General features: G+C 41.0%; 1 protein-coding gene across 10 annotated transcripts in view; it reads left to right on the top strand.

Moving 5' to 3' along the window:
* The window catches only part of NF1 (neurofibromin 1), a 393,675-nt gene that overhangs the window by 328,964 nt on the left and 49,379 nt on the right, over positions 1–15,332 (top strand). For 5 of the 10 annotated variants that reach the window (XM_033922537.1, XM_033922541.1, XM_033922536.1 and 2 more), the window contains 3 exons: positions 5,055–5,212; positions 5,865–5,939; positions 8,936–9,058. In XM_033922537.1, coding sequence (XP_033778428.1) covers positions 5,055–5,212; positions 5,865–5,939; positions 8,936–9,058 — 356 coding nt within the window. The remainder of the gene's footprint in view (positions 1–5,054; positions 5,213–5,864; positions 5,940–8,935; positions 9,059–15,332) is intronic. The other 5 variants (XM_033922542.1, XM_033922547.1, XM_033922546.1 and 2 more) reach the window with 1 other exon arrangement.

The raw sequence follows: 15,332 nt of genomic DNA, 5'->3' as shown, positions 1-15,332 counted from the left end.
TGGATGCAATCAGGTTGAAAGTATGCCATCCTCGCAAGCGTGAACATGCCAATGCTGCAGTCTTTTGTTCTAATGTGCTGATCTCGATCCAGTGTACGGTAACTAAAAAAAAGTTTCTGTTGTAAGAGGTCCATATGTCGGCTGTTGTGCAGACTTCAGTCACAAGCGACAGCTTATTCTGAAGGTCATCTATTATCTTATGATTCTGGTCCTTAATGTGTCCAGTATGAGCCTTGCGAGTCAATACGGGTTTGCCTGGATGAAGACCAGTGACCAGCTGAATGAATTCTGGTGACTCGACCACTGAGAAGACTTGCATGCCATAATAAAATTTGTGATGAGCTCATTGACACTTTTCTGTGATACAATGATGCCCCTGTTACTGTTTGATGAAGCAGCCAAAGTTTGCTGTTTCTTTGGCAGGGATTCTGATCCATCTGGCAAGGCAAGAGAAACGAGTTGAATTGGAGGCTTAATGAGTAAAATAGCATGAATGGAAATTTGTCATCAATTGTTCTGCATGTTATGTAAACAGTAATGTAAAAGTAACTTGCAAATTTTGTTAGTAGTTGCTAAAATAAAGTAACTAGTTACATTGATACCTAAAATGTAACTAATTACAGTAACTAGTTACTACCCAGCACTGATTTTCTGTTTTTTGGCTTTGTAAATAAGTTATTATTTCACCCCCATAATACTGCTTTCCAGGTGTTTTATTATTGATTTTAATTTGTTGTATTCTTCCCATTTCATATTAAAAGTGTTTGGCACAGTGGTTAGAGCTACAGCCTCAGCACCCTTAGGTGGTGGGTTCAAATCCCACACTGCTCCTTGTGACCCTAGGCAAGTCACTTAGGGCTAAATTCACTAAAGATAGTGACTCAATCGCTGTTGGCCGATTCTCTGGCCGATTTTCCAAGAGCGATTGATTCACTATCAAGTTTGCATTCACAGAAGTGCAAATCATTTGCATGCAAACGATTCAATCGCTCAGTGAGTGACTGACACATGCGTGGAGCCCTAACAGCACTGACAGGGAAAGCAGCCTCCTCTCACTGCTGTTAGGGCTTCTGTTTTTTTTAATGGCACAGATGTGCATGTGTTAAAAAAAGCTTCCCCCACGCTAGCACCCCCAAGCCACCATCCCCCCCTGAACCCCATAAAGATGGCAGGAGGGATTCCTACACCCTCCTGCCATGAAGGTGCCCACTCCCTCCCCCCTCTTCCGAAAAAAGGCAGGAGGGATGCTACTCCCTCCTGCCACGAAGATGCCCATTCCCCCCTCCTCCCTCCCCCCTGAAAAAAGATCCCCCTCCAGGCCCCTGTGCCCTGTACCTTAAAAGTTGGGAGCAGGAGAAACTGAAAACACCTCCTGCTCCTCTCTCGCTGACAACACTGGGGCCCTCATCATGAAATACACGAGGAGGGGCCTTAGGCTCTGATTGGCTCAGATGCCTTGGGCTCCTCTTTTGGGAGGGGCCTAAGGCATCTGAGCCAATCAGGGCCTTAGGCACCTCCCTGGTGCATCATGTGAGGGGAGGGGCCTATGGCCCAGTGTCATTGGCAAGAGAGGAGAAGCCAGAGGTATTTTCAGCACCACCTGCTCCTAACTTTTAAGGTACGGGGAGGGGGCCTCCAGTGGCAGGAGGGAGTGGGCATCCCTCGTACCATTTGTTTTAGGTTTGGGTGGGTTGCCGTGTTTGTTGGGGGGGGGCAATTGTCAGGGGTCGTTGGGACAGATATTTTGTGTGTGTGAAAAAAAGCCAAGGCAGACCTGTCAGTAACACAGTAATTGGGTTTTAGGATTGGTAAAACCTGATGCTAAATAGCCAAGCGATGTAAGTGAATCAATTGCTCTTCTATTTTGCATGGGGTTTTACTAATTTGTATGGGTTAGATCCAGGGCTGTGGAGTTGGTAGATAAATCCTTCGACTCCGACTCCTCAGTTTCTGGTACCCACGACTCCGACTCCAGTACCCAAAATTGTCTCCGACTCCTCGATTCCAACTCCACAGCCCTGGTTGGATCGGATCGAAAAATAGGCGATTGTGTGGAAATACACGCGGTGGGTCTTTTAGTGAATTGGGTCGGTTAGTAGCGATTGTCGCTAAACCTGTGAAAATAGATTTAGCGACAATCACTGACTTTAGTGAATCTAGCCCTTAATCCCTCATTGTCCCAGGTATATTAGGTAGAGTATGAGCCCACCAGGACAGATAGGGAAAAATGCTTGATTGCTAAAGTGTAATCCACTGATGCTATAAGTGGTATATAAATCTATATATATAAAATCGGAGGTATGTATGTATGTATGTGTGTGTGTGTGTATGTGCCGCGATCACGCAAAAACGGCTTGACCGCTTTGAACGAAACTTGGTATGCCGATCCCTCACTACCTGGGGTGATATGTTCTGGGGGTCTCGCGGCCCACCTGCACACGTGGGCGGAGCTACAAACATAAAATCAGATTTCACCCATTCATGTCAATGGAAAAAATGTAAACAGCTGCCATTCTCACAGTAAATCAAAAACGGCTTGACTGATTTGAACGAAACTTTGTATGCAGATCCCTCACTACCTGGGGTGATATGTTCTGGGGGTCTCGCGGCCCACCTGCACACGTGGGCGGAGCTACAAACAGAACATCAGATTTCACCCATTTATGTCAATGGAAAAAAAGTAAAAAGCTGCCATTCTCACAGTAATTCAAAAACGGCTTGACCGATTTGAACAAAACTTGGTATGCAGATCCCTCACTACCTGGGGTGATATGTTCTGGGGGTCTCGCGGCCCACCTGCACACGTGGGCGGAGCTACAAACAGAAAATCAGATTTCAACCATTCATGTCAATGGAAAAAATGTAAAAAGCTGCCATTCTCACAGTAATTCAAAAACGGCTTGACCGATTTGAACGAAACTTGGTATGCAGATCCCTCACTACCTGGGGTGATATGTTCTGGGGGTCTCTTCACCCAAGAATTTATATGTTCTTGCTCCTGGAGGTGAAACTAAAAATGTTGTTTCTAATCAAGTTTTGTGTTAGTTGTATTGTATTCATTTTGTCAAATATTTCACATTATAATTTGAATATTGTACTTTTTATAAAGCTGTAAAAAAATAATTTCATTCACCACTATAAAGTATCTTTATTTGAATCCATTTACAGTGTTATTGCTATAATTAAATACCCGTGCAACGCCGGGCCATCAGCTAGTAATAAAATAAAATTCTCATCTTTCTTAAAATGTAAGGGCATATGCCATAAAGCTTTGGGTTCCTTTTGAGCAAATGATAGCACCATGCTTTGTCTACCATGCTTTGTCTTAGTTGACTCCACCCTTGAGACCATTGCTTCAGAGAGCAAAAGGTATTCTAACCAACTATCCTACTACTACTACTTATCTATAGCACTGCTAGACATACACGGCGTTGTACATTAAACATGTAAGAGACAATCCCTGCTTAATAGAGCTTACAATCTAATTAAAACAGACATAAGGGTTAGGGGATTTCTCACAGAGGAAACGATAAAACAGACATGGGTACTTTACAAGTGAGTAGGAGTTAGGAGTTCAAAAAAGTGTGGGATGAACACAGAGTATCTAGAATCAGAAAATAATAGTAAATATTGAAGAACTAAGGCCAGTACTGGGCAGACTTGCATGGTATTTGTCTGTATATGGCCTTTTGGATGAGGATAGGTGGGGCTAAAGAGTAGCATGCTACCGATCCAGAACAATTTCCTATCCCAAGCTAAATCTGCTCCTGCATTAAAATTCTTTCCTATAATGAATGAACATTTTGGAAAATCTAGTTGCTTTTTCAATAAAATGGGAAAGAATGAACTATCATAAATATTAGATAGCATATAATGAGACTAACAGAAAAGGTTGTCCATATAAAGAGCACTAACCACTGGAAATCAATGAACTGTATTCCGCTTAGTCAGAGGCGAGGTAGTGTATGAAGCAACAGACTCATCCGATTCTTGTCAAGTTGGCTGATCATTTGCAACACTTGGTAACATATTGGAATCCAGTGTTCCTTGTTGTCCTCCCTACATCCTCTCAACCTGGTATCTGAAAATGCTGTTTTATTTCACTGGGGAGGCATCGTGGGGAGGGTCAACCACCAGATCTCAGAGTTACGTTTTCAAAGTAAATGCAAGGGTGTTGAGGGGAGCTGTGAAAATGACACCTTAATTTGTGGTATAAAAAAAAACAAAGATCCCTACAAAGTGATGAAGTAATGAAGAGAAGTTGACAACAAACTTGAACCTCTTAATTGTTCCATCCAGTAATATATAGATTTCTTGTAAATAATTTATTAAAAATTTTTTTTGTGTAAGTGTACCCTCAGTGTGGTGGTACAAGCTATCGAGATGCTGGGAAACCCTGAGTTCCAGGCTTAAACACTGTGTCACCTTTGAATGTGTTGCACTTTATAATTTAAAGCACAGATTGTACGCCTATGATGGTGCATAGTAGGTCTTGAAATAGAGCCTACTCAAGTGTTTAAGCCTGGAACTCTGGGTTTCCCAGCATCCCGATAGCTTGCACCACCTCACTGAGGGTACACTTACACAAAAATTATTTACAAGAAATCTATATATTACTGGATGGAACAATTAAGAGGTTCCAGTTTGTTGTCAACTTCTCTTCATAACTTCATCACTTTGTAGGAATCTTTGTTTGTTAGACTGTTGTTTGAATTCCCTTAAGGGTTTATTGCATAGAGTGACTTTAATTCGCGGGGCACAAATGGAGCTTCAGGCTGTTGCTGCCATCTTGCCGATGATGTCAGTGGAAGCCCTCTTCAGGTAATTTTAAATTAGCAGTTTATCATACAAATGCTGTTAAGGTTTTTTTCTGACCTCCAGTTGCTTGCATACTGCTTTTTTTGAATATACTCTATAAACCGGCAAAATGTGTTATGGCTTTTACAACCAAATGGCAAATGAGAATGAAGGGAGCTCTTCATTAGCGAAGAATTTTCAGCATTTATGCTTTCATTAACCTACTCATATATTGATTTATTTGCTGCACTTTGCAGGACATTGAAGGAAAATCAGCCATGGTCTTCCCCAAAGGGTTCAGGCATCCATCTTGCTGCAAATTACCCAACAGTGGGACAGATTAGTCCCCGAACCCGAAAATCTATGAGTCTGGATATGGGGCAGCCATCACAGGCTAACACTAAAAAGCTTTTAGGTAAATGCACACATTTTTACTATTACTGCAAGTGTACAGTAATAAAGATGTCTGTGGCAAAGGTAAGTACTTTCATTTTGTGTTCCTTTGAATGAAAATTAGTTCTTTCCTTATCCTAATGTTCTAAAATACTTATAATTGTATCCTTTAAATACTGCAGTCTAGAGAACAATTTTAATACGTTTGCAATGCCAGAAGCTATTGAACTTGGCTGATAATGCAATATATTCACCCACCCCCTGGTGTAGGTAATACTTAAATTCTTTGGTCTTAAAACAAATTCAGAGCTTTGTGGAATGGTTGCTTTCTCGCAGCTCAGTCACTTGAGGTGAGCACATAGGCCTTTCCTCTACATCTTCTGTAGCTGTTTTGTTACTTCATCACATCTACTTAAGTCTATTTATGGACCAATAGAGGATTCCAAGCAACAGAGGCTTTGACTGCCTTTAGACATAGACATCTGAAGTTTAGCAATCCAATGGAAATGATCACTTAGAAATTTGACCTCTGAATTGTAAAATCTTCTGGATCACATTAAACATGAATGCGATTTGTTTTATCAGCAATTTAAAAACATATATGTATGTTAATGCATCTGTGTTTCCCACTGCAAACATGAGAGGAATTTTATGTTGTTGTATGTTTTCAATAGACTGCTGCTGTAACTCTGTTAAGTTTTGGCTAGGCGTGGCTGAAAACGGGATATTTGTTCCAGTCCACTTTCCTGGTAAACAAATGAATAAATAAATTACTAATTTATACCCAAGTTAACACATTTAGTAATTACTGCATGTAAAACAGTCCTTCCTTCAACCTTTGCCCTTTGCTTGGGGATGGCCCCAGCACTGCACTGCATTCTGCTTTTAACTAGCTCCATCTAATGGTAGCTTTTAGACAAACTAAATCTATTTATGTATTTATAAGATTTATTTACCACCTTTTTCAAGAAATTCGCCCACAGTGGTGTACAGCAAGTGCAAATTTTTCACATAATAGGATTTCCAGGCATCATTGCAAGCCAGGGATAGGTTGCTTTAAAGAAGAATACCAATGGCATCAACTGCTGGGTTTTTATGGCCTGTGAGCTTTTTAAAGTGGTAACAATGTTCATAGAGTGCCTGGAGAAAAAAATTTAGACTTGGAAATAGGCTGGAGCTTCAGATGACAATAAAGCTTCAGTTCTGTACAAAATATGGGACAAACCATAAGTTTTCAGCTTCATGGAATTCTGCTAAGTCCTATATATTGCTGAATGGTTCATATATTTGCACCTTTTATTTGGAGACTGAAACTTTATAGAAAACATTTTTTCAGGCCTTTTTAAACTGTCTGCTTGTCAGTCCCTGATATCCCTTTTCCTTGCTCACCAGTCTGATTAAGGAACAGCTCTTGCTTAGAGTTGTGTCTGAGGAGTAAGGAGAAATCCAGAGCAACCAGGCAAGTAGACATAGTAATATACAGTGGACAGTATATCTGTGTATGTGTAGATATATATAGAGAAAGCAGTGTCCCACAAACTTTCTCGAGCCATGGCTCGAGGCACCTGGAAGTGCGCGGATATCGCTGTGATGACATCACGCGCATGCATGACATCATCATGTCGATGTCCGCGTGTGTGTGAAAGCCCTCCAGGCAGGCCCTGAAATGCCAGTGGGAAGGGGGGCGCAGAAGGAAAGATGGCCAGAGAGAAGGATAGGTGCTGGCGCCCACTGATTGCCTACAGGATGTGCCTCTCACCACAAGAGGCATATCCTGTAGGCAGTCAGCTGGTGCCTCTCCTCCTCCCCGGTGTACCGTGGCACACCTGAAATCTCAGGAGGATAAACTGAGATACACCGATATATATAGAGAGAGAGATTGTTGTACAATTTTACATTACAAAAGCACATGGCTTTATTTGGCACTATTGAGATTCTCTGCAGGATTTAAATAAATTGGAAACAATGTTGGTGGATCTGCTATTAATGGAGCTTTGGCTGAATCAGGAACTAGCTTATAAAGTCTACATATGCATCCAAACATAGACTGCTGTTGCAAGCTTAAACCACACTCAGACCACCAGAAAGTCCACTGAAAAAAAATCAACTCTTTAAACAGAATTTATTTTAAATAATGCAGTCTATTGAAACAGAAAAGTGCCCGCCCACAAGGTATAGAAGAGCTCTACCATGTTTCACAGAGAATGTTTTCTTGAACCTGTGGTGGTCTCAGTGTGGGTGTAACCAACTGTCTTGCCTTACTGAGTCTGGGCTTTTTCTAGCTGCAGAGGCACCACATAGCTCCCAGATGCTTATGTGGCTTGCAATCTTATTAAAAATAGGCAGCCAGCACAATTTGCAAAGCATGCAATCTCTTCTGAAATTGAATGAGCTGGTTTGAGACTCATAGTTCAGGCATATAAATGTATGTTTTCATTGGAGGGGGGTATAGATCAGGTTGAATTTAACAGCCACTAGCCATTCTGAATGTGGTTTGAGAACCACATGAACCATTGCTGAGTAAGTTTTGTAGATGCATGTAAGCATTACAAAAGAATGAAAATATAGCCAGTTTTAACTATATTTAGAAAAGTCATTTTCTAGAATCCGTCGTTCTTACCTTAAATTAAAGCTTGAGTGCATGTAGAAAAGGCTTCAAAAGTCAGTTGGAGTTCAGTGTAAAACCATAGAATAGAAAATATTGGTATGGCTTGTGTCTGTTCTAATTAAATCAGTGTGGAAAATGATAACAAACAAGAAAAGCTTGAAAATGTGGGCCTACATCAATTGATGAGTGTACATACAAAGAATGAGAGAAGAAAACTGTGAACTTGAGCGAGAGGGGTAAATATACACACAAACAGATGTACATATCTGTTTTCCTGGCCAAAGACTTTACTAAATTACAGAGAAGGAGGCAGTGATATTTGCTGTATTTTCTGCCTCATGCTGCCTTTGCATCTGATGCTGGTTGTCTGCATGCGAGGAAGTTCTTTTTTCATGATGAAGTTTTTAAACATTTCTTCTCTCTGATAAGCTTATAGCAATGGCAGTTCATTTAGAACAAGAGACCAATAGGACAGATGTTGAGGGCCCTAAAATTATCTCTTAGATTTGTAAAATAACAGCTCAAACTATATGGGACAAATCTATAAATACTACTATTACTATTTATCATTTCTATAGCACTGAAAGGAGTATTAAGTGTCTGAACAGCCTTTTCTTTATTCATTATGTTCAAGTACTAATAGGAACTTTTGTAAAGTAGTATTCCAGTACCACAGAGCATAGATTTATTATTTCTTAAATGGTGCAACCAAAAAAATATCATCTTCAGAGCTGGACACTTTGGTGAGCCCAGTGATGAGTTGATATTTTAACATTTGTACTCTCTCTCCTCTGAGCTATTTACTTAAGAATAGATGAGATCTACTTAAGACATTGGTAGATCCGGAGCAAAGTTTATGTTAAGCGACAATGTCATTACATAAAAGAGCAGTTAGATAAAGCTACTGAAAAAAAGTCATCCTGACAGGATGGTTTATAAGAGCAATGGTTCTTTTGCACTATAGAGTCTGCATAATTTGGACAGTAAAACAGCAGATAGAGCCAGCATATGAAAAGTAATGCTCTTCCTAGTTGTGAAGGTTATTATACATATGTTTTGTTCTTGTTTTTCCACAAGAGGAAAGCTTAATGACTATGTGTTAACTTAAATTCCCTCTCCATATTATCTGCTTTCTAGGTACAAGGAAAAGTTTTGATCATTTAATATCAGATACAAAGGCACCCAAAAGACAAGAAATGGAATCTGGAATCACTACACCTCCCAAAATGAGAAGAGTCGCAGAGAATGATTATGAAATGGGTAAGTAACAAGAATGTGACATGAGGACAGCTGCAATAATAGAATCAGTGTGCTTACCTGATTAGTATTCTTTTAGGTAAAAAAAAACAGATGATGTCAGTTTGGTTCATGTGCTGATCCAAATAAATGAGAGAGAGACATACTCGTATATCATGGATACAAAAATATGAGCCCAATTCTAATTGGCTGATATTTTATCTCGAAAAAGGAGATCTAGGACTTGGAATATGTGAAATCAGCCAGTCAGCTTTATTAGTTTTTATACTGCATATTTGCCTCCTGTAATAACATCCACCTGTTTAGGTTTAAACTTGTGTCTGAAATGAACATGGATGGCTTGTTTATTTATTTCTCAGTAGTGTACAATTTCATGGTAAGCCATAATCATAAAACATATCAACTATATATCAACTAAAAGACCTACCTCCCAACCTAAAAATAGTAACCTCAGATTCAATATTACTAGGGCGATTAATGCACTAAATCGAGGGTGTCAAATATCGATCCTCAAGGGCGGCAATCCAGTCGGGTTTTCAGGATTTCCCCAATGAATATGTATGAGATCTATTTGCATGCATTGCTTTCATTGTATGCTAATAGATCTCATGCATATTCATTGGGGCAATCCTGAAAACCTGACTGGATTGCGGCCCTCAAAGACCGACATTTGACACCCCTACACTAAATCTAACACTGATTAATACAATTGCAATTGACATGATTACCTTGTCTGTGGGGGTGCTTTGGTCCTTTCCCCATGCTGTCACCGGCAATCTTCAGGCCGCCAGCAGCATCAGCTCAACATGCTGCCTTCAGTGGCCCCAGAAACTTTCCTTCTGTAGGACAAGAAGTTAAAGCAGAGGGAAAGCTTCCAGCCAGGCGTGTTCAGCTGAATGACACTGTCGATGGCCCAAAGATTACAAGTGAAAGCCTGGATGAAAATAAGAGAGAGAGGTACCCATCCAAAGGGGGGGGGGGGGCTAGGAGGAAAGAAGCGCTGGACTCGGGGTGGCATAGAGGGCAAGAGGTGCTGCATTGGGGGGTCAAGGAGGGAGAGAGATGCTGAACTCGGGGAATTGGGGAGGAAAGAGAGATCCATTGAGGGGATTGAGGACGATAAGGGGGAAATTGGATGCACAGAGCTAGGGAGAAAGATATTGGATATGAGGGATGAATGGGGAAAAGAAAAGGACATCAGCCTGGAATCAAGAGAAAGGAGAGTGAGTACAGAGAAGGGAAATGGGGAACTAGGTAGTAGATAAAAGATAAGAGAGGAATTACAGATAAACAAATGGTTTATACTTGATTTCAGGAATTTGTGTTGTATTTTCTTTAACAATATCTTACATATTAATTGCCAACACATAATATGATTAATCACAATTAAAAATTTTAATCTTCCTGCAGTCCTAAATATTACCCTAGTATTCTGAAGCCTCGGTTTCCACCTCAACAACCAAATAGTTTGCTCAAAGAAATAAAGGGTCAGCCTGGTGGTTCATGTGATGAACATTATTCACAGCAAAACGTTCTTGATTTAGGCCTCAGGATGGCTGGACATGTTGTGAAGACAGCATTCACAGCTTCCAAGGAGGGAGGGAGTCATGTCACTGCTTAAGGGTAAAATCACAAAAAGACATATATATATCAATATCTAATTCATGTCCATATAGAAATCTTTTTGAAGCAAATTGAAAATTATGGTAGATAGTGAAAATGACTGTAGATGAAGACCATGGTGCTCATAATCAAAACATCCAGACATCCAAAAACCTGCTTAAGTCGGCACATGGCCATCCTAAACAATAGGACATACAAACCAACTTTATGGACATCCAGCAGGACTTCTAAGCCATTGTGCATCCAGAGCTCAAAGGGGCATGTTGGGAGGAGTATTATGGGTGGCATTTGGGAGGGCTCTGGGCAGACTTAGATGTCTTGCAGGGATAATTGAATGTTTTGACAGACATCCTGGACAGAACTTATACGTTTTGAGTTAGACCTGTTTTAAGAGGGTATAAATGTTAAAAACATACATTCCAACCAAGCAATGTAGTCCCAGCAAGCAACATTTATTGGAATAGCTCCGTTTAAATTAAGCAAAACTGAAAATATCTCTGACCAATGAATAAAATAAAGGAACTTGTGCAGAAAAGTGTACATACATAAATCTCTAGAAACAGAGGAAAGAGCAGAAATCTAATTTAAACTACTGAGAGAAGAGATTAGTACAGAATATTATTTCCACGACAAGGTTATCAAGTTTAACCGTGAGTTCGCGACTGAATCTCCTCTGCCTCTCCTTCCTCCTGTCTGCCCTGCTGTCCCTCCGCTGATCTGCGCTGCCTTTTCTTCCTTCACAGATATCACGGAGGAGGACTCTGCACATTTTTTCTCCTCTAAACTCACCACCTGTTTCTCTGATCCCATTCCCTCCTGTCTACTAACCATCATCTCTCCTACTATCATCCCTGCTATCTGCCATATCCTCAACCTATCCCTCTCTACTGCAACTGTACCCAACACCTTCAAACACGCTGTAGTTATGCCACTCCTGTCACAACCCGGGGTCTCTGATGAGCGCAGCAGACCACCTGGGCTGCGACAAAATACTGACCCAGCGTGTCCCCTTTAGCTTGGAGTACCATTCAGGCCTGGCAGTGGCTATGCTGTGGTCAAACCCCAGTATTTTGGGTAAGTGTTTCTCTTTCCAGCAAAAGAAGGAAATTTCCACCAAGGTTCAAGGTCTTTGAAAGATTTCTTATTCTTGGCCACTGGCCCGACTTTGTGTTTGGGTTCAAAGCACCCTGTTTCCCACAGAACAATTCAACTGTTTCAAAACTAACAAAAGACAGAGAATTTCAACAGTAAACAAAATACAGCTTTTTCTCCAGCAACTGACCAACAGCCACCTCAGCTGTTGCAGTTAAGTAAATTTCCAACAATCTTAACTTCTTTGTCAGCACTGTGCCAGGTAAAGACATTGGATACAAAGAGGTGCAGTATAACAGTACTTCCAAGCAGGTTCTTAAAGTAGCTAATAGCAATGCTTAATTTTAGCAAGGTATTTTGCTGAGCAGGTTCTTTGCATTCAGGCCGCTTTTTGCCCAAAGAGTTCTTAAATAACTGCCTCTGGTTATAAGTGAAGCAAAAGGTGCAAATATCAGCTTTTCCTCCTTTATAGTTCACAAACTAGCAGACATGAAAAAGACAGTTCTTAAACACAAGCTGTTCCAACATTCAGAACAGCTTCCAGGCACAGCTGTTGCACTGCACTGCTGCTAATTAGCTGCCTCTGTTCAAACCTACCTCAGTAAAACAAAAATAGAAAAAAAACAAACGTTTTCTCTGAGCTAGTTTTTAACAGGAAAGAAAAATCACTAGCTCAGAAATGTTACAGTTCATAAGCAGGTCTGCTCTTGCCAGCACAAGTCACTTTCTTTCAGGCAAAAATACACAAAAACAAAAACACAGTTTAAGCTTATGTCCTCCTTAGAGAGTTAATAGCACAACTCAGCACACTCACTTTTACAGCAGTTGATGTTCATCAGTTCCACACTAGGTTCTGGTTCATTCCCTGCTGCTTGCAAATCCATAGCTTCCATGTTACTCAGCTGTTCCAGGACCGGAGGAGAATCAACTTTCTGCATCTCCCAGTCTTCCAGCCTCTCACTGTCTGGCTTGGCACTTCTCAGCTCCTCCCTCACCCACTTCCATTTAGGGAGCTCAAAATCATGCCCCCCCCCCCTCTCCCTGGCTGGGGGGGAGGTGAATCAGTTCTCTAGCAAACTGCTTACGTCTGCCAGAGTTCAGATTTCCCTGCTCCTTTCTTAAAGGAACAGCAAGCATTTCAGGTGAAAATCTCCTGCTAGGATTTAAAGGCTCTATACAAGAGTGCAAGCTTTTCCTTGTCTCAGGCTGGCTATTCCATGGATAAAATCACCAAAACACGATAATTCCCAGTGATGTAAACATGCATTCATATATTCATACTGATTACAGGGGTATCAGAGAGACCACATGAGGTGAAAACACCGCAAAGGTCTTGTCTATCTTCATTTATCCCCTATAGCGTAATCATGGGTATATTTGTTGTTATTGACGTTAATATATGAATAATAACTTAGCTTTTTATCAGCATTGAAAAAATGCTGATAAAAAGCTAAGTTATTATTCATATATTAACGTCAATAACAACAAATATACCCATGATTACGCTATAGGGGATAAATGAAGATAGACAAGACCTTTGCGGTGTTTTCACCTCATGTGGTCTCTCTGATACCCCTGTAATCAGTATGAATATATGAATGCATGTTTACATCACTGGGAATTATCGTGTTTTGGTGATTTTGTACTCTTTTGTTTCACATTTTTAATCTGTAAGAATATTCCATGGATAGTCATCGCCTTCATGTTCCAGGGCACTGACCTGGTCAGTTCTTTTGCACTGGGGCTGTCTAACCTTCACACTCTTCATAGGAACAAAACCCCTGCTGGCAGTGGGTTTGTTACACTCCTAAAAAAACCCTTGTTGGGCCCTATCTACCCCTTCAATTATTGACCTGCCTCCCTCTTCCCCTTCTTATTCAAGCTACTTGAACATGCCATTGTCTTGACTTCTTTCATCTCAAGATATTATTGATCCTCTTCTCCGCTACCATTCTGCTATCAGTCAGTGTGCCTCAGGACTCTGTCCTAGGACCTCTTCTTTTCTCCATCTACACTTCTTCCCTTGGCACTCTTCTGGTACCATAACTATGCTGATGACTATTATATACAAGTATGGTGGACTAGTTTCTGCTCCTAGACACAAGGGTTAAAGGACCTAGGTTAAGGAGACAACATCCCATGTCCTTGAGAATTGGCACACCTAGAATCTCTGACACAAAGGTGTCCAAAATAATTGAGCTTTAGGACAATCCTACCAAATGTGTTGAAAAGTACCTCCCCTCCCCCAAGCTCTCCAGCAGAAATCGGAGCCACTGCCAAACATGGTGTGTAATACCATTGATAATACCATATTACTTGCTATGGAAATCAATAATAAGGATTGAAGGAGTTTTGCCCAGTCTTTACTTTCGAACTGCCTACATTTTGAGACTTCGCACATAGACTTAAATTTTGTGGATATACTTCCCTCTAAAGCAGTCCATTTTTTATGTGTCTCTGGGAGCTGTATTTCCCTCAGAGCTCTTTGCTTAAGAAAATCCACCACTTGTCTATAAGAAAAAATCTTGGTGTCCTAATCCATATTCTTCTAAGTCAGGGTATTCTATCAATACACCATCTTCAATTAACTGGCCCTGGGTGCTTAAGCCCTTCCCCTACCAAAGTTTGAATACTGGGTACAATACTCCTAGGGCAAAATTGGGAGCATACTGAATAGAGGTTACATAGAAACATGATGGCAGATAAAGGCCAAATGGCCCTTCTAGTCTGCCCATCCGCAGTAACCATTATCTTTCGCTCTCTGAGAGATCCCACATTCCTATCCCAGGCCTTCTTGAATTCAGATACAGTGTCTTGTCTCCACCACCTCTTCCTGGAGACTATTCCACGCATCTACCACTCTTTCTGTAAAAAAAGTATTTCCTTAGATTACTCTGGAGCCTATCACCTCTTAACTTCATCCTATGCCCTCTCCCTGCAAAGTTTCCTTTCAAATAAGAACATAACATAAGAATTGCCATTGCTGGATCAGACCAGTGGTCCATCGTGCCCAGCAGTCTGCTCCCGTGGCGGCCCTTAGGTCAAAGACCAGTACCCTAATTGAGTCTAGCCTTACCTGCGTACGTTTTGGTTCAGCAAGAACTTGTCTAACTTTGTCTTGAATCCCTGGATAGTGTTTTCCTCTATAACAGTCTCTGGAAGAGCATTCCAGTTTTCTACCACTCTCTGGGTGAAGAAGAACTTCCTTACGTTTGTACAGAATTTTTTCCCTTTTAACTTTAGAGAGTGCCCTCTCGTTCTCTCTACCTTGGAGAGGATAAACAACCTGTCTTTATCTACTAAGTCTATTCCCTTCATTATCTTGAATGTTTCAATCATGTCCCCTCTCAGTCTCCTCTTTTCAAGGGAGAAGAGGCCCAGTTTCTCTAATCTCTTGCTGTACAGCAACTCCTCCAGCCCCTTAACCATTTTAGTTGCTCTTTTCTGGACCCTTGAGTAGTACTATGTCCTTCTTCATGTATGGTGACCAGTGCTGGATGCGTTATTCCAGGTGGGGGCGTACCATGGCCCGGTACAGCGGCATGATAACCTTCTCCGATCT

The sequence above is a fragment of the Geotrypetes seraphini genome, chromosome 15, assembly GCF_902459505.1.
Source record: "Geotrypetes seraphini chromosome 15, aGeoSer1.1, whole genome shotgun sequence".
In the NCBI taxonomy this organism is placed as follows: domain Eukaryota; kingdom Metazoa; phylum Chordata; class Amphibia; order Gymnophiona; family Dermophiidae; genus Geotrypetes; species Geotrypetes seraphini.
Note: the sequence above shows the minus strand (reverse complement) of the source record. Positions and strands in the feature narration are given on the sequence as shown.